The sequence below is a fragment of the Pelophylax lessonae genome, assembly GCF_965119305.1.
Source record: "Pelophylax lessonae genome assembly, chromosome: 4".
Lineage (NCBI taxonomy): Eukaryota > Metazoa > Chordata > Amphibia > Anura > Ranidae > Pelophylax > Pelophylax lessonae.
Window position 1 is genome coordinate 315,403,604 of NC_138771.1, and position 27,912 is coordinate 315,431,515.

General features: G+C 44.1%; 1 protein-coding gene across 1 annotated transcript in view; it reads right to left on the minus strand.

The window, feature by feature from the left end:
- Nucleotides 1-930: 930 nt before the first annotated feature.
- LOC309555152 (ras-related protein Rab-24-like) overlaps nt 931-27,912 on the minus strand; it is a 52,870-nt gene continuing 25,888 nt past the window's right edge. The window contains exons 4-8 of the mRNA XM_082256993.1: nt 21,274-21,341; nt 21,097-21,196; nt 12,094-12,144; nt 2,733-2,795; nt 931-1,422 (exon numbers count right to left, since the gene is read on the minus strand). Of these exons, the coding sequence (XP_082113119.1) occupies nt 1,358-1,422; nt 2,733-2,795; nt 12,094-12,144; nt 21,097-21,196; nt 21,274-21,341 (347 nt within the window). The 3' untranslated portion in view covers nt 931-1,357. The remainder of the gene's footprint in view (nt 1,423-2,732; nt 2,796-12,093; nt 12,145-21,096; nt 21,197-21,273; nt 21,342-27,912) is intronic.

The window sequence follows — 27,912 nt, forward strand, 5'->3', positions numbered from 1 at the left end:
GCGGGGATGTCAGGGAACGAGTGGGGGCGGGAGCGCGCCTCCGGCGCGAGCACTCGCCCCCTAGAGGCTCCTGGGCGAGCGATGTAGCCCTACATCGGTTTGCCCAGGAGAGCCAGACTGCCGCAGTAAAAAGTCATGCGGCGGTCGGCAAGTGGTTAAAACTGCATGCACCTGTGATATCGCAAAAAAAAAAAAACAATAACACCCAAAAATCTCCATAGGTGAGACTTAAAAAAAAAGCCATTACACCTCATCAGTTTAGAGTTAACTGTGAGCTCTGGCGTTGGAATTTTTTGACGGCGATACCTCATCTGTGTGGTGTGATTGCAGTCTGCATACACGTGAGAGCCTGTTTGCATTTGTGGGTGTGTGCAGGGCAACAGAAGTTACCTTTAATTTTCCTTTTTGGTTTTTAAAACATTTTATTATATATATTTTTTTAATTTAACTTTATTGCTTTCAGAAGAGGTTAACAAACCCCTTCATTGGGTAGGTGACAGGTACTCTTTATGGAGACATTGGGATTCTAATCGGGTTGTGCAACCCACGCTGTGAAAGTGATCAGAGGCTATACAGCCACTGGATCATTTTTACTTTACAGCTGGGAGCCAGCTGCAGAAACGGGGCACAAGCTGGATATTGCAGCCATCAGCTTGCGCCTAACCCTTCACCTTTTGGACAAACTACATATGTCCAAAGAGCTGAACTAGTTAAAAAATGCATTCTTCTCATAGAACTGTAAAAATGAAATGTCATGGCTGGGGCAGTTCAGCAGGTTTATAAGTCTAAAAACATCTATTTAGTGCCATTGTAGCGTAACTAGTGTTCGAGTCACTGGTGAATGCTGCAGTTCAGGTATCACAACATTTTAGGCATACTGCATTTATGTACAGAAGAGTGCAAGCTGATAATGTGTGCAATGGAAGGTCTCCCACTGAACCTCACAGCTGGATTTCTTACAGGGCTTTATAACTAGTTTATTTTCTCTCCAAAATAATACAAGCTATTCTTTTTGGAATCAAGTGTATGAACCGCTTTTACAATATGAAATCCTTTATAACCCACTAATACTTATGTGAGAAAAAAGATTTTACTTTGGAACAATGCCAGGGAAGCACATCCATGATCATTTCCGCAGATCTTTTGTGCTTGCTGTCACTTTTATGCTATAACAGTTATTGTGCATATATAGACTATAGGGAATCTCTCTGGAAGATAATCTGTCCCAAAAAACAGGCATGACATCAAATTTATGAGCATAGGTCCTTGTCATAGATTAAAAAAAGAAGGAAAAAAAATCAATCCAGCACATGGTCCGAGAGAAGGAAGATGTTCAGGCCACAGGCATATTTCTTCTCTATTGATAGCACCTGCCACGTGAAGCAACATCTCTTTTTTGTGTCAAGTCCACTCCTTTAGGCTCTGTACAGGTGGGGAACAATGTAGAAGATTGTTAAAATGGTTTACAAGATAACTGAGGTCTAGTTTGAATTAAAGCCCAATTGAACCTTAAAAGAGGAGAACGGGTATCTGGTTTTTTGTTGATTTATACCAGGGATATGCAAACTGTGGCCCTCCAGCTGTTGCGAACTACAAGTCCCATGGGGCATAGCAAGACTGACAGCCACAAGCATGACAATCAGAGACAGAGGAATAACGGGACTTGTAGTTTTGCAACCGCTGGAGGGTCACAGTTTGCATATCCCTGATTTATACTTACCTACGGTAGGGGAATGCAGCATCGGTCTGATGCTGCATCTGTCCCCCGGCGCCTCTACATTGAGAACCAAGCGATCAAACACAGCTGATCACTCAGGTTCTCACAGTTCCATAAGTAGAGAGCTGGTGACTGTCAGTCAGCAGCTCTCTGCTCTGCCCCCTCCTTGCTCATTGGAGCGCTGGGCTGTCGAGGGGAGGGAGTGGCTGGCTCAGGCTCTCAGCGGGTCGCTGAGAGGCTGAGCCGGGTGTGAGTCCAGGCACCTGGTGGATCCCAAATCCGTGGTCGTGATGACATGGTGCCTGGTCTAACATCTGTGACATCAGCACGTTCAGTCCGCTCTCTGCTGAAAACGGGTCACAGTGCAAAACGAATTGCAGGCCTGTGATCCATAGGAGATGTACAGCCAAAGGAGCTTTGGCTATACTTCTTCTTTAGGTTAAATGTATTTCAGGCATATAAAAAAATGTGTGCAAAGTCGTACAGTTTAAAAGGTTTTCATTAAAAAGCAGCCTCAGCCTATATAGAAAATCATGTTCTCTGCAAACAGCTGCAGAATAGGATCCTTGCTCTATGTGGGAAAGCAGTGATCTCCTAACCGAGGTCTGACAACACCCTCTACTGAGTACGATCCACAGTTCTCCAATCAGTGGCAGCATAAGGGGGCATGTCAGACCTCTGCAATGAGCCCACTTCTGCCCCTCAAGGATCAAGGTTCCCACTCTGCAGCTGCAGGCAGAGCACAGACCTTTCTACTGCTGGTTGTGGCTGCTTTAGAATGAAAACAAACTGTAAGCTATTGAACACCTTTTGTTTTGATGCACCCGGAATGTATTTATCTGATTTAAATTGAAGGTTCAATTGAGCTTGCATCATTAACTTGTCTGTACTGCACCTAGGATCAGGATAACTGCTCCAGGATCTTCACCAAGATCTCTATTTGTATTTATACAATGTGATACTCCATCTGCCTTACAGGAACTTTATATGGGAAATACTTCCCTGTTTAACCTACCTGTTTGAATTTGAAAATTGCTGTAGTTCACAAAGTCTTCTGCAACCTTCTTAAACAGTTCATCTGGTTCATATACACATAAAAAACAGCGATAAGCGAAGAGCAGTGCAATCACAAAATGTTTTACCAACTGTGTTTAAAAATACAGAACTGTAGTTTGACTGTCCTGAAATTTACAGAATGCAAAAAGGCATTGATCTTTGTAGTTTTTTTTTCTTTACCCCCCTTTGTAAATTAACCTCAGCATCTTGACCTACTAGCGCTAAACTTTAAAATACAGAATAATTTCCAATAAAAAAACTGTCCAGTGATGCATCCACTGTATTGACTACTTCACCATACAAAATGGATGGATGTGTCTGTGCCTATGATAACAAAATCAAACAATTAAAATACATACAGGTACATCTCAAAAAATTAAAATATCATCAAAAAGTTAATTTATTTCAGTAATTCAATTGAAAAAGTTAAATTCATATATTATATTGATTCATTACACACAGAGTGATATATTTCAAGCATTTCTTTCTTTTAATTTTGATGGTATGGCTTACAGCTAATGAAAACCCAAAATGCAGTATTTCAGAAAATTAGAACTTTGTGTTCAATGTTGTTCAATATTGTAGACTCATGGTGTCACACTCTAATCAGCTAAATAACTCAAAACACCAGTAAAGGTTTCCTGAACCTTTAACTGGTCTCTCAGGCTGGTTCAGTAGGTTACACAATCATGGGGAAGACTGCTGACAAGACAGTTGTCCAGAAGACAGTCATTGACTACCTCCACAAGGAGACTAGGTCACCAAAAAGGTCATTGCTAAAGAAGCTTGCTGTTCACAGAGTGCTGTATCCAAGCATATCAATGAAAACTTGAGTGGAAGGAAAAGGTGTGGTAGAAAAATGTGCACAAGCAACAGGGATACCTGCAAGCCTTGAGAGGATGGTGAAGCAAAAGCCATGCAGGAATTTGGGGGAGATGTTGCTTAGTGGTCCAAAGTCCTCTTTTCGAATGAAAGTAAATTTTGCATTTCAATTGGAAATCAAGGTCCCAGAGTCTGGAGGAAGAGTGGAGAGGCACATAATCAAAGTTGTATGAGGTCCATTGTGAAGTTTCCACAGTCACGCTTGCTCAGATATTTGCAACTCTCTCACGCCTACTGATTTCAGTATGGGACAGAGTCCTAAAGATCCAGCCTCTCTTGAGGAATGAATTACTTTGTGAACCTGTGTTCATTAATTCTATAAGGTCCTACAACCAAATTTTCATGAGTGCATGGAAATTTTGTACTCTAAAGCCTAGTTCCCACTATTAGTTTTCTTTGGTTCAACCTAGCCAGGCCAAACAAAAAGAAAAACCTGACAGCTCCAGAGGAACCGCTGTACTAACCATGCAATGTTAGTACAGAGATCCCCCCCCCTGTGCTATTTTTTTCTGACAGGGGGGTGGCACCCGTGCCAGTACACTCTGGTCAGCATTCTCAGCCATTGACTGGGAGCGCTGATTGGGAACTGATCTGCAAACTTTTTTCGGTCATGCGCCATCGACAGAAGCCGGCCGAAGGGCTAAATGGCTGCAGTACACAAAGGCCCAGGGTCGGGCAGTTTCTATTGAACTGCCTGATGCCGTCCAACATTCGGCATGTGTGCACTAGGCTTAAGTGGCAAACAAACATCCAAAGGCTTTATATGGAGGATCGAGAGGCTATGTGGGACTATCCGTTACTTAAATTGGTCTCTGCCAGGAACAGATTAATAAAATTCAAAATACTTCATAGGATCCATTTAACTCCACAATTTTGCATAAGATACCGTAAATTCCTTTAGCACTGCACATTGTTGAAGATGTCTCCACTAGGGATGATCGAACGGTTCGGGTCGACCATCGGTTCGACCCGAACGTTGACTGTTCGAAATTCGGCCGAATTCTGAACTTTTTGCTGAAAAAGTTCGGAATTCGGCAACCAGAACCGACCAAAATGCAATGGGACAGGAACTGGGCTTTAAAAGCCCGTGATTGGACCAGAACCATCAGTAAAAGCCAATTGAGGGGGCAGGAGGATGCTAGGAATGTTATTGGAGTGACTAGGTGGTCCAGAGGCCAATCAGTAGTGAATACGCCCCACAGTATATAAGATAGCCCCGCCAAATCTCTAGCATTGTAATACAGGGATGTGGAAGAGAGTGGAAGCAGTTCTGTTACTCCTGCTTCAAAAGTGTCATTTAGAAATTATTAGTGTGAGGAAAGGGATATCTAGTGTAGTTAGGGTACTATTTTCCACTATAGTTAGATTCAATAATCTAGTTTCTGTAGGGAAAGTGTTAAGTGTCAGGGGGACCATAGTGTAGTGTAGGGTGAACTGACTCTTCCAGGGTGTCAGGGTGACCGCCATAGAAAAAAGATTGTTTGTATTAGAATTGCAGTAGAGCAGGATAGTGGCTCCGCTACTTTTACACCTGGCCGTTTTTGTTGCAGGCGTTTATTGGACTTTTTGTGGACGTCTTTGGAGGCAGGCATGACATCTGAACTTCTGTGAAGGGGTATATATACACACACACACACATGTATGTATATATACACATACACACATATAGGTGTGAAAGTAGCAGAACCCTATGCCTGTGCTAATGAAATTATTTGCAGGCATAGGGCTCCGCTCCTATCACACCTATATGTGTGTATGTATATACCCCTATACAGAAGTTCAGATGTTATGCCTGCCTCCAAAGACGCCCAAAAAATGCCCAAAAAAACGCCTGCAACACCACACCTGGGCGTTTTTGTTGCAGGCGTTTTTTTGGGCATTTTTTGGGCGTCTTTGGAGGCAGGCATAACACCTGAACTTCTGTGTAGGGGTATATACATACACACACACATGTATGTATTTATACACATACACACATATAGGTGTGAAAGTAGCAGAACCCTATGCCTGCGCTAATGAAATTATTTGCAGGCATAGGGCTCCGCTCCTATCACACCTATATGTGTGTATGTGTATAAATACATATAAGTGTGTGTGTACAAAAAAATAAACGCCTGCAACAAAAACGGCCGGGTGTGAAAATAGCGGAGCCCTATGCCTGCTCTACTGCAATTCTAATACAAACAATCTTTTTTTTTCTGGTTCTGGACATGCTACAGAGCTGAAACTTCACAGGTACACCTTTTAGACCCCCCAGACACTAAATCCAAAGAAATCTCATTTTTTTTTTCAATAATTGGCTCTCTATCAAAAACGACAATTTTTAAGAACTTTTTTTTGTGTGATTAATAGTCCCTGGGGCATGACCCATAACCCTAGGCACTTTTTAGGGGCATTTATTGGGTTTTATGGCTTCAAAATGGTGTTTTTTGATTACCGAAGTTCGGGTCCCATTGATTTCAATGGGGTTCTGAAATCCGTGCCGAACTTTCGGGAAGTTCGGGTGTTCTGGTCGAACCGAACTTTTCAAAAGTTCGATCATCCCTAGTCTCCACGACTCTGCAAGCTATTATCATATATTCTGGGAGTGTCCTGCCATTCAGTTGTTCTGGTCTGAGGTATTACAATTTATTCTCACACTAACTACTGTTAACTACTGTTAATATCCCTTTAAATGGGGCTACTTGTTTGTTGGGTCTGGTGCAACCACTTGCCCCCACTGCCTGGCAACCAGAACATTTTTGGGTCTTCTCCTATTCTTTTCTCAAATTCTTTATTTACATTTTTTGCATATAAAACACAAACAAAAGGTAAAGTGCATGTGAACTCAAGTAGACATACAGCTTAAAAAACAAAAACAAAAACACAAACATTTGAAAGAGCCCCAGCAGGTATAAGAGACCAAGTCCCAAATACAATCTGATTCAAACAAGCATCGATAATGCAGGCTCATTTCTCCGTTGAGTAGCATGACTGAAGGCAACGTGGCTAACAAAGCAATCAGGAATCTTACAGATTAGGAAGGCCCAGTAAGCCGGGGTAGGCACACAAAGCCAGGGCCACGTTTCCTACCCAGGGTCATGTAATCGTAATTGTAACCCAGTAAAATGGGGAAAGAAACCAGGAAGTCCAGGGGGGGGGGGGGTTAGGAAGGTAGAAAGGACTGTAGATACCAGAAAAGAGGAGGGGGAAAAAGGGGGGGGGAAGAGATCAGGAAGGGCGTGGGGCAAGAGGGGGCAGACAAAGGGGAGGGTGACAAGGGAATGTCTCCTGCACGGGCGACCCCAGGCCCAATGGAGCCCCTACAGCCGGGGAGGCGCACTCAGGGTTCGGCCCTCATCCGAGAGAATGAACTCATTCCAGCAAGCCCACGTTTTAGTGTATTCCCTCTCCTTCCACGTGCTGTCAATACCAAATCCTCCAGATCGTTAATCCATTTTACCCTTTGCAGCCAGAGGGAGATCGTCGGGGGGGTCGGGCTCGCCTTCTCCTATTCTATGCTAGGAAAGCTATTGTGTTAAAAATGAAAGTCTGTCACAGCTCCCACATTTTTGGGAAGTCATTAATTCTGTACTCCCATTATACAAAGCTACATACGATTCTAGAGGCTGCCTCAAAAATGCACCAAGGTAAAGGATGCATGATTTATCTCTGATAACACAAACGTGGTGTAAGAATATTTGCACGCTAAATCCCATCCCAAAAATAAATAATTCTATCCCCACACTGTAAGGGGAGGGATTACTGTAGATGTGTTACTATATGCAATAAATGGACAAGGGGGAAATGGGAAATGACCTTTTGTATGTGGAGTTGTACATCGTGTGAGACCCAACTAAATGACCCACGGAGAGCCCAGAGACAACCTCTGTAGAATTCATTAATACAAACTCAATGAAGGACTACCCTTCTCTGCCCAACCACACATCCAGACACCTGGTTTACTGAATAAATATTTCACCGAGAGATACGAGCAGGACAAAAGCAGTAAGCTGACACCTTGGCGACAAGAGGCTTTTTCTTAGCAACTACAAATGTAATACATTACTGTTCTGATGAGAACCCACTTTTGTTATATGCATTGTAGCACTGCCCCCGTAAGAACTGCCAGTTATTCACTGTATGGGTCCCCCTGAGTTACCAGCACACAGTCATTACAGATACAAGTTCTTAATTTCTTCTCTTCAGCTCACTCCAATAATCAGTCCAGGGGTACTTGGTTGTTTTGTGGTTCATTGTAAAATGGGGATAGGAGAAGTAAATAGTGAGATACCCCAGTTTAACTATAGACAATGTTGAGGATTTCTATCTTCTGATTCACCCTGCCACTATGGATGAATTTGAATAGAGTCTCTTTTTCCCAAGACGACTCGGTGAACAGACAATTATCTTCAGGACACTCTCCCCAGTATCCTCTTTCTCTTCCTCTGCTGACACCCATCCACTGACTGACTATCCTACAAGCAGGGGTAGCCCCCCTCAGGTCAGGCCCCTTGACACGAGTCCCTTTACTCAGGATACTGTAGTCCCAGGGTATCCAGTGTCTCCCCTCTCAGTTGGCTTTCCTGGACCTCAGGGTTCAGCTCCTCTCAACCGCTCCTCTGGTCCTCAGGACGACCTCCTGCGACTGCATGACACCTTTACAGAGGAGGAGGAACCCGCCTCCCTCCCTCTGGGACACCGCTCTCCAGCCAAAGACCCTGCAGCACATGTGCTCCTGGCTTTTATACAGTATCCCAGAATACACCAAGGCGACCAGCCCTCTGCTAATCATCAGGACTGTAACAAAAGGCTATGCACCCATTCGTCAGGTTTCCTCCCACTATCCAACATGCCTCCCTATTGGATCAGCGTGAAACACTCTTCAGACTGAATGAATCGCATACTGAGCACAATCAGCAGACCTCACTAATAGATCCTGCTCCCTGATAGGCAGAGAGAGCAATATAGATTTACCTGCAGCTCCTCTGGTAAGCAGACAGAGCTCAAAACTATACTCTCTCACTAGCACGACGGCCGGCTCTCTTCCTGGGGTTATACAAGCTTACTGCTATGCGCTACGGAGCACCCTCATTGTGAGTACGGTCATTTACTTTCAATACAACTGCACACGATTTATTGCAGAGAGCACTAGATCTTTTTATTTATTCCCCTGCATATGCCACATTCGCTCTGGAGGTGAAAGGCTGGTATTAGCCTCCTTGGCTCGTGGATCCCTGTGTACAGATATAGGCTGTTACGGACCCGTGATCGGGTCTACAGTTGAGGTGAGAGACCACTTCATCTGGTGGTGGGATTGTGTATCACTCACAGAGGTGTATATTAAGTTAACACGGGATCATCCTTTGTTTGGACACTTGGGAAAGCTGCACTTGGAATTTATTATGTATGGACACTCTGGATGATTGCACCTTTCTATGGACACTTATTCAAGAGTTTTTATATTTTGGATTGTGCACTGTATATGTGAATATTAGTATTGGTATACACTGTTCTTTTTAAAGTCTGGCACACACCTATATTATTTTGAAATATGCAGGAGAACCTTTCCCCTGACAAAGGACTAAAAACATATCAATGGTGCCTAAATGCAGTCTTCGCCATGATCCACAGGTCCTAGCAGAGCTAATTAAAGAGCAGAACAACTACTTTCTCTCTAATTCAACAACAGAATGTTATCCCATGCTATTATGGAAAGATCACAAGCCCTACATTAGCAGTATCCTCATCAAACTTTGAACTAAAGTTAAGCAGGAAAGAGAGGCCAAAATCCACCAGCTTCCAGCTAAGGACATTCACCACTTGAAACTCAAACAGAAACAAACCTTAGACACCACTTAGACCAACCTGCTAGTCTTAAAGCGGAGTTCCGGGCACAGAAGTCATTTTTCACTGAACATACCCCCAGGACAGTCAGGGCTAGCACATTCCACAATGGCTAGCCTCTGATCTGTCCCGGTTCGCACTTACCTTTTAGAAGAAATACTTACTTATAAAATTTCTTCCACAGCGTTTCCATTTCTCTTGTGGGCAGCTGAAGCCAGCGCGGTCCTCTTCTGTGTCTTCTTCCGCGTCTTCTTGTCCCAGAATGCACCTGCACCGGCCCCTCTCGTCACTTCCGGTGCGGCGCCCGGAAGTGACGAGCGGGGCCGGTGCCGTCGCATTGATTCCTGGGAGCGATGACGTTCAGCTCCCAGGAATCATCGCGAAGGAGGAAGTGACGGGTGAGCCGCGGCGCTGAGGGAGGAAGTACTCTGAGGTGAGTATTTACGATCTTCATTTACAAGGTGAGTAAAAAAAAAAAAAACCTAACTATCCAATTCCTTTTCAGGTGATGTCTAACTAGTGGAGGGGCACAAAAAAAAAATATAGATTTTGTGCCCGGAACTCCGCATTAAGATATCACGACAGGGTTGTCCCTATTGCCTCTCCTTTTTATGCTTCCCTTAGAACCTTTCCTTTGCAAGGTACGACTTACTCCATATATCCCCAGTCTCATGAAAGAATTCAAAATGTATAGCTCACTTTCATCTTTGAAAATTAACTTTCAAAAATCTGAAGGGAGTTGCATCGCCATCTTTGATGACAAAGACCCTTAAGACCAACTTCAACTTCAAATGGACGACTGTGGCCCCCAATTACCTGGATACCCTCTTACCACCCAGCCTAAATAATACATTCTCTTAGAACAGTGGTCTCCAAGCTGCAGCCTACAGGCCAGATGTGGCCATTTGCTGACCCTTGGGACACTATTCCTCCCGCTGGATGCCAACGATGAGGGATTATTCCTCCCAATGACACCAATGATGGGGCACTATTCCTCCCACTTGTACCAATGACGAGGGACTATTCCCCCCACTGACACCAAACGATGAGGGAGTATTCCTCCCACTGACCAATGATGAGGGACTATTCCTCCCACTGACATAAATGACAAGGGGCAAATTCCTCCTACTGACACCAATGACGATTGGCAATTCCTCACAGTGATACCAACAATCAGGCACTATTCTCCCCAAAGATGGGGCACTATTCGTTCCGCTGATCAAAGTCTGGTCCCCCAAAAGTCTGAGGGGCAGTATACTGGCCCTCTGTTTCAAAAGTTTGGAGACCCTTGATTTAGAAGATATAACATAATTAAAATGTGTCTATTATCACCTCTACCAATTTCTATACCCAGACACGTTAAACCAGTCAACTCTGAATCCTGTAAATTTGCGTGGGTCTTCAAAAAACCCAGACTGTCTGAATCTTCACTCCTTCCCCTAAGGCCTTTGGGGGTCCTGCACTACCGGACCTTGTAAAATATCAAGGCATGGTTTGCTTAGTCAACTTGTGCAGACATGAAGACACGTTGGGTTTCCACAGACCTAAATATTCAATTTTTTCTCTGCCTGCCTCCTCTGAGGTTCCAGCCTATGTGAAACTCCACCCAACGTTCAGACCATCCTTGTGGATCTGCTCCACAAATTTTGACAAATACATCTTCTCTCTGTCTCCCTCACCTCTATTCCCTATATTAGGAAATCCAGACTACCTAGAAACAATCTTCATCAGGCCTCTCACTTTATCAGTGTGGGACCCTGGCCCCCAATCCTGACCCTGAAGGGAGTCTTTTGCCTATTCACTTTTCCCTAAATCTTTGGAAAGCTTTACAGCTCAGACACTTCTTGACATCTCTGCCAGGGCCCTCGACTTACATCAGACCTTGTTCTCCCTCTGAAGCACTATGCAACAGACAAGGTCCACTTATACACTCGCTATCAAGCATTTACTCCAACCAAGGAAGGCAACATTTCTCTCAGGCTACAGATAACTAACATCAGGCAAAGCTTATAAAATGATCCACTTTTCCCTAAAATCCTTCTTTAGTACTAGGCTACAAGAGACCAACTCCAAAATTCTGACTAGATAATATAAACCTCCAACAGTCCTGCACAAACTCTACCCTGAAATCTCAAATGTATACTGGAGGTGCAATTGAGAATCAGGATCGATACTCCACATCTTCTGTTCTTGCCCAGTAAGAAGGCCCTTCTGGACCAAAATTAGGGCACTGATACAGAAATTCACTGATTACCCTAACCCAGATTTTTTCTTTCTATATCACTCACAGATCTCAATGAAAGTGTACAAGAAATCCATTCTCCATCACCTTCTAAAGGCAGCTAAATCCTGCATTCTTATGTTTTTGAAAGACCCCATCCCACCTACTACAAAAATATAGATGCATAAGTTAGAGGAAAATAGACTCATAGAGAATATTATCCTTTTTGTCCAATATATATGCCATTGTACTATGTAATTTGCTTTTACTGATACTTTAGGTTACATCAATGATTTGTAAAGGGACACATTTTGTACCATATCTTAAAACCTGGAGTTGTAAAAAGTAAATAAGCACAGATCTAAAAAACACACACACAACATGTCCTTACCCACACTGTGTCCTGTTTTACTAGAGGTCTCACAAAGGTGAGCTTTAATCCCTGCAGAGAGAATTGAACATTATTAGAACTCCTGCAGCATGAGAAAGCAAATTAAACAACCTCCAGAAACCTTAGAGTTTTTGACCTTGCACATGTGGTCACTGCTGTTATTCTGTAGATAATTTTAAATGTCAACAGATGTAGATAAATATACTGTAAAACAGAGTCTGTAGCTCTGTGGCCAAGGGCACATGGATTACAACAAGTTGAATAAATGAAATCAAAGTGAGAGGCACAGATTGGCCTTCTATACGCTTGGATATGGCATTAGGCAGGAAGCAGCAAGGAATGAGGTGACCTCTCAGACCTAGACAGGGACCTTGCTATGTCACAGGTAGGTATCGGGGGGGGGGGGGGGGGTGCTATTTTTTGTTTTGGCAGAAAGTAGGCAAGTCAATTGTTTGGTACTCTTGACAGCTATTTTTTCAAAAGGAAATTTCAAAAACATGGTCTACTGCGGATACTGAAGTTGGGAGCGACTCACCCAGTACACACATAAAATTCAGAATGCGTATCCACGGCTTTGCTTTACATAGTTTTGTTATCCCTCCAGCAACATCTGACTGGCATTGATAACTTGCAAAGCTTGCCAAACGCCTAAATTGAAGTCAATAACAGCTCACCCAAACACCTAACAAATGCACCTAAGATACCCATGAGTTGTTTGGGAAGATTTTTGGTTTTGTTTAAAAAAAAAAAAATGTAATCATTTTTTATATAAAAATATAAATTTATACATACTTTAAGGTATTTGGTTCAATATTTGGGCTGTTTACAATGTGCACCTTTTGTACATTATTTTCCCATGCTCTGGGTTTGTATCTGTTACCTGTTGCACTTACTCCCAAAAATAAAATGCAAGAATATCAATAGATAATGAGCCTCACTTGGGCACTTCTCCCATAAAAGGTTGTACCCTGTTAAAACATATCTTATTAGTCACCGTACAAGAACATAACCAAGGTATGCACATAAGAAAAAGCAAAAAGAAGAAAAGAAAAGAAAGGATAAAAAGGCAGAGAAAAAAGAAAGACCAAAAAAATTAAATTGACTGCTGCATTCTGTCCATCCCATAAAAATTACTGGTGGAACTTTCTTTTTTTATTCTCTAGAGATATAATATATCCATGGCTCCCATGTTTTTTTTTTTTACATAAATGCATATTGTCCTTCTGAGTTCCCAATAATTTTTCATTTACCAATAATCATGATAATTTAGCATATACTCATGTGAATGGGATAGATGAAGATATCCAGGATCTAGCTATACCTATCGTTGCAGTTATAAATGTAAATGAGGTAAAATGTTTTTGTGGGTCTTGGTGCCTCCTCTATTGGTCGATTTAGTAAGGCCTAAAAGGCAATTTTTTAAGACTGATCTGAGTCAAAGGGTATAAAAAAATTGTAAATAAAAAAAAAAAATGATTCAGATGTATCCGAATCTCCGAATGAAATAGCAATGAATATTTGGATGTATCTGAACCTTCGAATGAAATAGTAATGAATAGTTACGTGACGTTAGAAGATAGTGGTGCCACCACGTGACGTAGTCGGGTGGCTCCGACCCTTGCCTACAAAAGAACTGTCAAAGTGGAGAGGAGGCAAACGGGGGAAGACCTTCCAAGAGGCAAAAGCGTTTTTATTTTTTATATTTTTCGGGGTCCAGCGGGTGTTGTGGTTGTCAATTTACATCGAGGGACACTATTATTTTTCTTTTTTAATAAAGCACTTGTTGTTCTTACTTTTTGATACTTTTTTGGTGAATGGGTAGGGGTATGATGTATCCGATACATGGGGGGGGGGCTGGGATCTGGGGGCCCCCTTGTTGGTGCTGTGGGTACTGCTGGCTGGTACTGCTGTGGGTACTGGAGGCTGGTACTACTGGCGGGTACTACTGTGGGTACTGCTGGCTGGTACTGCTGTGGGTACTGCTGGCGGATACTACTGTGGGTACTGCGGTTTATTTTTTCTTATATATTTTTTCTTGATTTTTCTTATTTTTCTTATCATTTTCATTCTCATCTTTATTTATTTATTTTCATTTATTCCAATTCTATTTCTAATTTCATCCCCCTATTCCCATCTTCATCCTCAGTTTCTTTTACTCCCCATTCTCATCCTTCTCTCTTCCTCTGCTCATCTTCTAATCCTCGTCTCCATGTGTCCCCAGCGCAGACATGCTTGCCCGTATTAGTTCACTCAATACTCAGCATCTCTCACACCGGTCTCCAGTCCCTTGTACACCACATACCGCATATAGCTTCCTTTTTGCCCTTGTCAGCATCGTTAGTTATTATCAGTGACTGTGGGTATATAAGCCCTCTTCCAAGATGGCCCCCGCACGGCCTGAAGAAGGAGCGCACGCTCTGGATCCAGGAAGTGACAACACCGATCCTCTGCGCACGGACCAGCGACAGCCACTGCAGCCCACGGACAAGGACAGTCCCCTGTTTTCCACAGGAGACCGCCGTTCCTCTGCACCAGCTCTGCCAGGACTCAGAGGGACCCCCTGGATACCAGACGCACAGGACCTCCTTCATATATATTTCGATGCCTGTACTCATTTACTCTTGTGAGTAACATTGTTTTTATCTCACATTAAAGGTTAAAAAATGCTACACTCAAGATTGTCGCTTGTGGATCTCTCCCCTTTAATCTCATTACAGAGTTGCTTCTCTCTTTACCGCCAGCAGCCATATCAGTGGACCAGAACCTTTATTGGACTTTCTATTAGAACTTTAATACCCCCCATCCCCCAGCCCAGTTAGGACGGCCTGAGCATCACTGGCAATCTGCTTGCGCCATTACCCCCATTCTAGTAATGGTTATGGGTAGGTGTTTTGAGATGATTACAGATACTCCTTTAGTTTTGGTTTGATGATTGGTAGCATGGTAGAATGTGGGAATGGCTTGAGTAGTTAATTTAGGTATCTGGTCAGTTCAAAAATGTGTCTCTTGGACAAGTATAATATCCGCTTTTTGTTTCTGCATCCGAGTTAGGAGTTGTGTTTTTTTTTCCTGGTATATTTAACCACCTCCCACCCGGCCACTGTACATATACGGCCGGGTGGGAGTCTCGTCCTTCTGATCGGACGTTCCAGAACGTCCTTCAGAAGGAGCGAGATCGCGCCACCGCGGGCACGCGCAGCGGCGTGATCTCGATGTGCCTGTGTCCCCCGGACACAGAGCAACAAGATGCGGCAGGAGGGCCCTGTGATTGGCCCTCCTGATCACATGATGACTGTGTCCAATCACAGCCGTCATGTAATGTAAATACAGCCGTTGTAACGGCTTCGATCTCTTCTCCTCCTGACAGATCCTGTCAGTGAGGAGAAGAAGAGAGGATCTGTTCTGCAGCCGGGGGGGATCAGTGAGTATTTCTAATTACTCACTGATCACAGGGGGGGTCTGTGCTGGTAATCAGAACATTGATTACCAGTGCAGCCCTGGGGGGGTGCCACTAGAGCCACCAGGGATGCCCACCCATGACCACCAGGGATGGCAAACAGAGCTCAGAGAGCCTGCCAGTGGTGCCCTCCCTATCACTGCTGCCCACCAATGCAGACATCCCAACCTGCAAAAACTCATTTCAGGGAGGTTAGGCCCCCCCCCACACGCCGCCGCCCCCCACCCACGCACGCACCGCACCCCCCCTTTCCAATTTAACACTACCAGAGAATAATGAAATTAAATGTAATCAGTATACCTGGTCACTGGTGCTGGTACTGGTCACTGGTGCTGGTACTGGTCACTGGTGCTGGTCACTGGTGCTGACTGGTGCTGGCCTGGTCACGTCACTGGTGCTGGTACTGGCCTGGTCACTGGTGCTGGTACTGGTGCTGGTCTGGTCACTGGTGCTGGTACTGGCCTGGTCACTGGTGCTGGTACTGGTCTGGTCACTGGTACTGGCCTGGTCACTGGTGCTGGTACTGGCCCGGTCACTGGTGCTGGTACTGGTACTGGCCTGGTCACTGGTGCTGGTACTGGTCACTGGTGCTGGTACTGGCCTGGTCACTGGTGCTGGTCTGGTCACTGGTGCTGGTACTGGCCTGGTCACTGGTGCTGGTACTGGTACTGGCCTGGTCACTGGTGCTGGTCACTGGTGCTGGCCCGGTCACTGGTGCTGGTACTGGCCTGGTCACTGGTGCTGGTCACTGGTGCTGGTACTGGTGCTGGTACTGGCCTGGTCACTGGTGCTGGTACTGGTCTGGTCACTGGTGCTGGTACTGGCCTGGTCACTGGTGCTGGTACTGGTGCTGGTCTGGTCACTGGTGCTGGTCACTGGTGCTGGTACTGGCCTGGTCACTGGTGCTGGTACTGGCCCTTGTCACTGGTGCTGGTACTGGTACTGGCCTGGTCACTGGTGCTGGTACTGGCCTGGTCACTGGTGCTGGTACTGGCCTGGTCACTGGTGCTGGTACTGGTGCTGGTACTGGCCTGGTCACTGGTGCTGGTCACTGGTGCTGGTACAAGCGCTGGTACTGGCCTGGTCACTGGTGCTGGTACTGGCCTGGTCACTGGTGCTGGTCACTGGTGCTGGCCTGGTCACTGGTGCTGGTACTGGTGCTGGCCTGGTCACTGGTGCTGGTACTGGCCTGGTCACTGGTGCTGGTACTGGCCTGGTCACTGGTGCTGGTACTGGCCTGGTCACTGGTGCTGGTCTGGTCACTGGTGCTGGTACTGGCCTGGTCACTGGTGCTGGTACTGGCCTGGTCACTGGTGCTGGCCTGGTCACCGGTGCTGGTACTGGTGCTGGTCTGGTCACTGGTGCTGGTACTGGCCTGGTCACCGGTGCTGGTACTGGCCTGGTCACCGGTGCTGGTACTGGCCTGGTCACTGGTGCTGGTACTGGCCTGGTCACTGGTACTGGTGCTGGTCTGGTCACTGGTGCTGGTACTGGCCACTGGTGCTGGTACTGGTCTGGTCCACTGGTGCTGGTACTGGTGCTGGTACTGGCGCTGGTCATTTGCTGGTACTGGTCTCTGGTGCTGCTCTCAGGTTAGGTCACTGTGTCTGTCATAGAGTGGGGTGTCACGATGATTGGTCCCCCCGCGCGCCAAAATGCCTCCTGGAGTATAAGATGTGGCTGTAGTAGAGAGCAAAGCCTCTGCTTGCTCGCTGCAGCTCCTACCACAGGCGGAGTGCATGACTCATATCACTCCGCCTGTGAGCCGGATCTACTTCGGCTCCGTGCAGGCTTGCTGACACACTCTTCTGCCTGCATCGATGAGTCATCTGACTCACACACAGAGCCGGGACATTGCTCTGAGCTCGCGGGTGTCCGTGAGCTCAGGACGGAAAGCGGGAGTCTCCCGCGACTTGCGGGAGACTTGGGATGTCTGCCAATGCCATCTATCAGTGCTGCCCACCAGTGCCCATTATTGCCATCTATCAGTGCCGCCCACCAGTGCCCATTATTGTCCACCAGTGCTGCCTATAAGGGGCCATCAGTGCCGCCGATCAGTGCCACCTATCAGTGCCCATCAGTGCTGCCTATCAGTGCCCATCAGCGCTGCCTATCAGTGCCCACCAATGCTGTATATCAGTGCTATCTATCAGTGCCACATATCAGTGCCCATCAGTGCTACCTATCAATGCCCATCAGTGCTGCATATCAGTGCCACCCCATCAGTGCCATCCCATCAGTGCCTGTCAGTGCGGCGTCATCAGTGCAGGAAAAAACGTATATCTATTTACAAAATTTTATAACCTAAAAAAAAACTTTTTTTTTTTTTCAAACTTTTCGGTCTTTTTTTATTTGTGCACCAAAAAAGAAAAAACCTGGCGGTGATCAAATACCACCAAAAGAAAGCTCTATTTGTGGGGAAAAAATGACACAAATTTGGTTTAGGTACAGTGCTGCATGACCACGCAATTGTCATTCAAAATGCAACAGCGCTAAGAGCTGAAAATTGGCCTGGGAAGGAAGGGGGTTTAAGTGCCCAGTATTGAGGTAGTTAAACCTTTGGCGTTAACCAATATCAGTTTCAGGGTTTTGGTGTCTGATCCCTTTCGTAGTAAGTCTGTCATTAGTGTTTTTTATGAGGGTATTTAATGTATTTGTTGTAAAGTGCCTTAAAAGGCTTGTGTTGTGGAAGGTGTGATTGGGAAGAAGAGAAGAGCGCAGTTTAGAAGTTGTGTTCTGGTGTTGGGGGGGTATGGGGAATAGGGTAAATAGAGATGTAGGTCACTATTGGAAGAATTAATTCTGTTTTAGGTATATAGAAAGGTGATGGTCCAGTGATGTATAGAGAGGGGAAGGGAAGAGAGGGGAAGGGAAGGGAAGGGAGGGGGTGGGGTGTACCCAGGAGGCAAGGAAGAACCCGCTAACTCGCCTGAAGAGAGAGGGAGGGGGAGAAGGAAGGATGAGAATATTTTCCAGGAGGAATCAGCAGAAATTAGCAAATAAACAATATCTCGCATGTAATTTTCTGTGGGGTGGTGTAACCTAGGTGAGTTTCAAAATGAAGGCTGAGACCTGGTAGAGGATCTGAGAGTTTTTGGGTTATGTGGAGATCCCTTTTTTTTTTCCTTTTTATTATCATCTTGAAATTGTTAAGTTAACAATACAGGTATAAAGAAGTATAGTTCTAAGTGGTGCCACTTATGGGCTATGTAAGTGTGTAAGTCCCAGGGGTTATCTGGGTTATGTGCTGCGCACAGTAAATCCCTTTTCAGTTTGGCAGGTACAGTCCTTAATAGTGTTTCAACTAAACAGATTGATTAACACAAATAGTTTTTATGTACTACCATATAATTTTAAGCTTGACATAACTGCCTAGATACCTCAGGGTGGTAGAATTGATGGGAGTGTGAGAACAAGAGTCAGAGGTCTCTCATCGCTTAGTTTGGACGTATGAGGTTTTAGCCAGAGGGCTGGGAAATTCCCATATAATTTTCTGATTATCAATCTTATAGAGATTTATTCAGATATATATGCAATGTAGCATTATGCATAATAATAACAAAAATAAGTACATTACCTCACTGTAGTTGCTATAGGGTTTTTTTTTTGTATGAGGTTTTTATATGTGACAGGATATTTCAGAGATCTGGGTTCCGTAAGCAGGAGTAACCATTAAGTTGGGATCTTTGCCAAGATATGAATTGTTGTTTAAGATTGTTCTAGAAGAGGTAAGCCTTGTCTTGGAGAAGGCTTTTTCATATAGGTCTAAATCCGAATGGTAGTATCAGCAGGTTCTATGTATTAAATGAGGATCGAGATAACATTTTATACCGCCAGCGATTACCTTCAGGCTCCATTCACACCTCATGTTTTGGGATTGCGGCAGAATGTCAAAACGCACTACAATAGCAAAACCAAGGTTAAAGTGGCATTATTTTCAATGGCACATAAAACACGACAATCAGGGTAAATTGCATTGCAGAATCTTGTCGCCCAAAAGAAGCTCCTGCTCCTTTTTGGATGACAAGCTTCACGCAATGTGGTTTTCCACAATTGCGGAGGGACAATCGCAGCAAAACCACAACGCATTTTAGGTGCCATTTAAAAATGACACCTGAACCTGCATTTTGCGATTGTAGTGTGTTTTGAGATCGCAGGCTGAATTGCAGAGATTTTGCTGTGATCCCAAAATGCCAGGTGTGAATGGAGCGTTAATGTTAAGGTAATGCAAGCTGCTAAGAAGCCATTGGATTACTATTACAGTTGGCGGAAGGGGAGAGTAACTGATGTTGTTCCTCCCACTGTGTGATGTCAGAAACTGGAATCAATGAGGATTTTGTCACTTATGGTTTCAGTCTTATGTAAACAAGCCGTTACCGACTTGAACCGGCTTCTGATTAAACCACTTTTGGATGGAACTTCCGCTCATTTGCTTTCTTCCCCCCTCCGGTGCCACATTTGGCACCTTTCAGGGGGGACGGGGGAACAGGTACCTGTTTTTTCCCCATTTCCGGGAGACGGGGCCGCGCCGCTGTCCCGCGGAAGTTTGGCCCCCTCCTCCTTCCCCCACTGCCGAGCCAATCCGAATGCGCAGCGCGCTTCGTGCATGCACATTAGGGACCCGCCCGTGAAGCCGTAAGGCTTCAATGCCAGGTTCCCTCACTGGCAATGGCAGCGGCAGCACCCGACAGCTGATGGAAACGGTAAGTGTCCTAATATTAAAGAGTCAGCAGCTACAGTATGTGTAGTATGGGAGGCTGGAACACCGCTTTAAAGTGTTGAGACAAACCATAATATAATATATTGCAGCTTAGCAGTTCATAAATGTGGTGACTGCATTCGGTTTTCTTTTCCATTACTTTCACTAACACGTTTCCTATTTTATGAAGGCCATAGATTATGCAATTTCTTTCCACCACTGATGAGAGGAAAAAAAATTGTGTGAGAACCCCATCAACACAGTCAATGTTGATGGGGGAATCCCTCTCGAAGCGATACTATGTTCTGCTGGTGGGGAGCCTTCCCTGTCGGCAGAACACAATGATTAGTGTTCCCGGCTATAGCCGGCAACACTTATCTTTCAGGAAAAACCAAACTAGCTGGTTGTACATAATTCGACTGATAAATCAACTAGTGTATAACCAGGGTGCCCATACATGGATCAAAAGTCCCTGCTGAACCAACTGAATTTTGATCCATGTATAGATGGCTTTAGGGAGCCTCCACTCTATGGAGTAGCAATGAAGCCATCCTAAGATAAGAGATGTGTCAGCAGGCAGATCAGCAAGTGAAATTAACGGCAAAAAAACAAAAAAAAAAAAAAACAAATGCAGCCATCACATTTAGGAATTGATAAGCTGCAATATATTAGTTTTTGGGTTTCGATATGCTTTAACCTATACATGCAGCTGGCCAAGATTCTGGGTTTTATTACATCTTACCCAATGCATAGTATTTTAAAAAAGATGTATATGAAATTGAACAGGAAAAATTGATCAAGTATAGCTATGGCTAGGATCAGAACATGCCAAATATTACAATCTCACTATCTGCATAATCTTGCACTTCATGGAAATCAACCTGTCGTCTATTCTTGTCAATCTCAGTTAGGTCAGTCTTTGTTCCACAAATGTAAATCCGACAATGCTGGTAACAGAAAGAGGCCAACTATTAGGACCACAGGGGCATTTTTATTATGTTTAGCAGAGCTTATGTATACAAACCTCTTCAATATTCTGCAGTTCATTTACCCAAAACTTCACTTTTTCAAAACTAGTGCGGTGTGTGACATCTATGACAAATGGAAAATTGATGATTAATATGTGGTCAATGTCCTTAGAATGGGATACACATAGTGCTGCAAAAGTGATCAGAACAATGCTAAGGATACTTGAATAGCTTGTAGAGCAGGCCCGGATTGGCTAATCGGGAGCATCGGGAGAATTCCCGGTGGGCTGGTCCAGTGCAGGGCCGGTACAAGGGGTGGAAAAATTTATTGTAGGAAAGGGGGGGGGGGCGCAGCGGAGGTGAAGTGCTTAGGGCTCGGGTTTACTCTCAGCATCTTCTGTCTGCTTCCGTCCCGACCGTAAGCCCACCCACCACCTGCATTGCTTTAGTATTCTTAGTTCTGTGTCTAGGTTGAGTCCTGGCATTTTCTGCATCTTCTGTCCCCGCCCACCTCCTATCAGACCTGTAGTTAATGGTCTAGGGAAGTGCTGTACGTGGTGGGCGGGCCAGTGGGCGGGGATAGAGGCCGGCAGAAGATGAAGAAAATGTCGGGACTACATCCCTGGCAGAGCTAAGAATACTAAAGCAATTCAGGTGGTGGGCGGGCTGACAGACGGGGACAGAAGCAGACAGAAGATGTCCAGATTAAACCCAAGATCACTGATGAATTACAGGTACAATGCAGTGATCTACTAATATTAAGAAGCTATGCTTCACTTAGGCACCGCATATGTTGTCTTCCAAAATTGTGCTGAAATGTATGCATTATACTATAGTGACATGGACTTTTAAAATAATAGCAATCCTTATAAATAATTATTAAAGTGCATAAATGTCAAAAATTAATAAAATATACATAAAGTGCTCTGTGACATTCATGTAAACATCCGTATCCAAAAGAATATAACTGTGTGTATATATTACTGCAATCAATTAAAGTGCTTAGTGCTCATGAAATACCCAATTAAATACAATTATATATATATATATATATATATATATATATATATATATATATATATATATAACACTTCAAACAAATAAAAGTGCTTTTGTGCTCAGTGCTACTATAATTTGATCACTCAAAGTTCAGTGCAAAAAAAGTGTCCAATATTCTCCCAGTGAAGTATTCGCAACCATGCAGGGGGGAACAGTGGTGGTGGGTATCTCCTATTCACCCATGCAGTATTATCTGGGGTGTGCGCTTACCAGAGGGATATGATCCCTGTTACCATATGGCAACCAGGATCCGCCTCACTGCAGAGTAGGGCTGCGCATCTTCACTTACCTCTTGATTCGATGCGATTACGATTATTAGGGTCGCGATTCGATACGATTCGATTCCGCGATGCATCACGATGCATCACGATTACTGCCCAATGCCCATGCCCAGCCCACTGCCCAATGGTTTTCAAAACTTTATCAAAAAAAAAAAACAATCAAGCAGTCACAAATAAAAGAATCCTTTTTATTTTCATTTGCTTCAAAGGACACTTTCCTGGACCCTGTCATGGCCTGCAAGCCCTGCATACTTTAGTGCACTTGCACTGCAAACATATAGGAAGGTCTGAAAATGCAAACAGCATAGCAGAGACAGACAACAACACTAGTATTTTACTAGAAGTAACAGTAAAATTAGTAAAAAACTGTAGTAGTGCAGTTTACTGCTTCATAAAAGAAAATATTAATATAAGCCAGCAGGTCTAAGTAAGATTCTGGTACCTCTGGTACCCTTATTTTCCACTTTTCTTTCAAATATGCGTCCCACCTTTCTAATTAGGTGGTACGCATACACCTTTAAGACGGATGACGTCATCGCCGAGCGCCGCAGAGCGGCTATTTCAACCGCCGGCGTTCTCTCTCACATCGTTCGTTCAACCTGCCGTGTGTCCACATGCTTACAAGCTTGCCTTGCTACCGGAACCTCCAGCTATTCTCTTTTACTTGGAAACAGACCGGAACCTCGCTACCGATCCCTGTATCTCGCTACTGGAGCACTCCCTTACTACTGGACCCTGCTACTACTAACTTTACTAGTGATAAGTACCCCACAGGGGAATCTTATATAACCTTACTTACACTATCTACCTCTGCACATAAGGACTGTTACTATCTATGCATACTAAATCTATCATCTGCACTGTTACATAGATTGCTAGCTCTTGAGTCTACTACCATCTATCCTTGCACTGGGTTAGTCTATCCTGTATTTGTCATCTGCTGTCCTTACCACCTGTTACCATACTCGATTACTAACCTATCTGCATTCTACCTAATACCATCTAATACTCTCCTGAACATTTCTATCAAGTGCTTGCCATCTCTGTCACTGTTCACACCTGTCCCTTCAGCACATCATCTTCATACTGTTATATACATCCTATCACTCCAGGAACATCTTATTGAGTGTGTATATCTGTATGCTGAAGCTGACAGGCCCACAGTGATGAGTCTGGAGAGTTGGATCTGGTTATTCAACACATCTCTACATGACTGAGTGGAGATTCTGCAGCTGCAAATCCAGCCTACTACAAAAACGCAGGAGCGTTACAGATTGAACGAACCTAAAAAATGGATTCAGCAGAATTACCCACTCAAGTGACACAATTAACACAACAAGTAAATGCATTAATGCTTGCTCTTACTGAAGTAAAAGAAGAAAATCAGACTCTGATACAGCAGGTAACCCGTCTTTCACGGCTCACTGCTGCTCAACCCCCTGAACCTAAAATAAACCCTCCTCTAGTGTTTACAGGTGATCGGAAAAAATTTAGTGAATTCAAAAACGCATGTCAATAACTTTTTTTGTTAAAACCTCGTACATACCCTACTGATCAAATTAAAGTCTGTACCATTATCTCATACTTAACGGGTGATCCACGGGCCTGGGCAGACTCTCTCTTTGAGAAAAATGATCAGCTTCTGAACTCCTATTCTTTATTCCTAGCGGAACTCGCTAGTTTATATGATGACCCCAACAGGCAGAGTACTGCTGATATTCAATTGAGGGCTTTAAAACAAGGAAGGAGACCTGTAGAAGACTTTGTAGCTGAGTTCAAAAGATGGACCCTTGATTCAGGGTGGAATAATACATCTCTGCGAACTCAATTCAGACTCGGGTTGTCAGAAGCTGTTAAAGACGAGCTCGCCCGAGCGGATTTACCTGGCACCTTGGATGCCTTAATACAACTCAGTATCAACATCAACAGGCGACTGCGTGAAAGAAGGGCTGAGAAAATGGGAATGCCATTGTCTAGTCCTTCTCGGATTTCGGCCGTTGACCCTACTCCCATGGAGGTAGGAACCATACGCCCACCTTTATCAACTACTGAACGAGCCAGAAGAAGATCCAGAAACCTCTGCATGTACTGCGCATCCCCGGATCATTTGATAAGCGTCTGTCCCCTTGTCCGCAAAAAAGAGGGTGAGTGTTCACATGTTTTGCTAGGAGGATTAACGACTTCCTTTTCTAACCCCTATCTCTTTGTTCATTTGACATTACAGTGGGACCAGACTAGGATTACCACCAAGGCTATGATCGACACCGGATCTTGTGGAAACTATATTGATACATGTTTTGTTACCTTAAATAAAATACCTATTATTTCAAAACCTAAACCTGTTTCTGTTAGTTTCATTAACTGTATCCCACTATCTTCTGGTCCAATCACCAACCAGACACAAGCACTCCTCGTCACTACTAACGAGTCTCATATGGAGACCACCACTTTTGATATACTATCTTCACCCCATTTTTCTATTATTTTGGGACTCCCCTGGTTACACACACATCAACCAATCATAGATTGGAAAAAACGGACTTTGTCTTTCCCTTCTCACTATTGTGAGATTACGTGTAACCTCCCATCTTATGGAAAGATCCTGTCTGTGGTGTCAGATGAGATTGCACCACTATGCTATCAGGATCTGTCCGAAGTATTCCTTGAAAAAAATGCTCAAATGTTGCCTCCCCATAGGGATTATGATTGCACTATCGATCAACTCCCTAACAGCAAATTGCCTTTCGGTCATGTTTATCCTCTTTCACAGGATGAACTTTCTCATCTCAAGGAATACTTGGATGAGAATTTGACAAAAGGGTTCATCAGACCCTCTACTTCTTCCACAGCTGCAGGACTTTTTTTTGTCCGCAATAAGGATTTAAGTCTTAGGCCTATTATCGATTATAGGCAATTAAATACGATTACAATAAAGGATCGCTATCCTTTACCGCTCATCCCTGAACTCATTGAACAAGTGCGTGGGGCTACTTACTTCTCTAAATTAGACCTGAAAGGGGCATACAACCTAATCCGAATCCGTGACGGAGATGAGTGGAAAACAGCATTCAGAACCAGATACGGATTATTCGAATATCTTGTGATGCCATTCGGGTTGTGTAATGCTCCCGCAGCCTTCCAAAGGTTCATAAACGACATCTTTAGAGACTTACTTGATGTCTGTGTTGTAGTATATCTGGACGATATACTTATCTATTCTCGATCTCTCTCTGAACATATAAAACATGTAAGACTTGTGTTATCCAGACTACTCGCACACAATCTATACGTGAAATTAAAAAAATGCCTATTTCATAAAGAAGAAATATTATTCCTGGGATACATCATATCCAAAACCGGAATTAAGATGGATATGAGCAAGATATCCTGTATTCTGGACTGGCCTATACCAACAACTCGTAAGGCATTACAGCGATCCCTTGGATTTTCAAACTTCTATAGGAAGTTCATCAAAAACTTTTCTGCCATTGTGAGACCTCTCACACAACTGACAAGTATAAAGAAACCATTCAAATGGTCAGAAGAAGCAAATCGAGCTTTCTGCTTGTTAAAATCAAGCTTTACTTCTGCTCCCATACTACGCCATCCAGACCCATCCCTCCAATATGTTCTGGAGGTAGATGCGTCAAATATGGCAGTAGGAGCAGTTCTCTCCCAACGACCAACAAATACTTCACCACTCCACCCAGTTGATTTCTTTTCAAAATCATTAAGCAGCCCAGAGGTGAATTACCCAGTGGGTGAAAAGGAGTTGCTTGCCATAAAACTGGCACTGGAGAATTGGCGACATCTACTTGAGGGTACCCGGTTACCAATACTAATATATACTGATCACAAAAACCTTCAATACCTCCAGACTAACAAAACTCTCTCCCATCGGCAGGTACGATGGTCATTATTTTTCCTAAGATTCAACTTCTTGGTGACCTACACGCCTGCAGACAAAAATAAAAAAGCGGATGCGCTATCACGATTAACCGAAGATAACTGTGCTGAAATCCCTTCTATTCCTATAATACCCTATGAACGTATTATTGGGGTTGTTCGTTCCCTGAAGGAAGAGATTTTGCACAGTATAAGATTGGATTCACCTCCACCACAACTAAGTACTGATGCAGAAGGCTTCCTCTACTACAACGACAAACTCTATATACCCCCTACTATGCGTACCAAGATCTTGGAGTTATCACATGATGTGCCCATGGCAGGACATATGGGTATGACGAAAACCCTTAATTTGCTTACTAGGCAGTTTTGGTGGCCTGATATGAAGACGTCTGTACAAAAATTTGTATCTTCATGTGACATCTGTGCAAGGTCCAAAATTGACACTACAAAACCATCTGGTCTACTCTGCAGTCTACCAATACCCCAGGTTCCATGGGAGGTTGTATCCTTAGACTTTATAGTAGAACTACCACCTTCTAAAGGATTTAATACCATTCTAGTGTCAGTGGACCACCTGACAAAGATGGCACATTTCATCGCTATCCGTAGACTACCTTCATCCAAACAAACAGCGGAACTACTGATGAAACGTGTTCAAGTTACACGGAATACCAAAGACTCTTTTATCCGACCGTGGTTCACAGTTCATCTCCAAATTTTGGCAAGCTCTTTGTCAAATATTACGGATTGAGCGAAAGCTCACTTCTCCCTACCACCCTCAGACCAACGGACAGACTGAAACAGTCAACCAGTGTATAGAACAATATCTGCGTTGCTACACATCATACCTACAGGATGATTGGGTGGACCTTCTCCCTCTGGCGGAATTTGCTTATAACAACGCAACCCACAGTACTACTAAGCAAAGTCCGTTCTACTTGAACTATGGGTTTCATCCCACACTTCTTCCACCACGTATCCTACCATCAAGTAACCCAGTAGCCTCAGACTATCTTACCCAAATAAAGGACTCTCTGGGTTTACTTAATACCACTATCTCACACGCCCATAGCCAACAAAAGAAGTACTACGACCTACGTAGAAGACCTTCTCCTCAGTATGCTATTGGGGACCTCGTTTGCTTATCGACAAGAAATTTGAGGTTGAAGATCCCTAGCAAAAAGCTTGGACATTTATTTCTGGGACCCTTCCCAATTAAGAAACTTATTGGAAAAGCTGCAGTACAGCTCACCTTACCAGCAGATCTCAAGATCCATCCCATCTTCCATGTGTCGCTACTGAAACCCCATGTTCCTAATCAGGGAATAAGGCCTACCATCTTGCCTCCACCTCCAGTACAAGTTGAAGGCGGAGAAGAATATGAGATTAAGGAGATTTTAGATTCTCGTATCCACAGAGGAAGACTCCAGTATCTCATAAGATGGA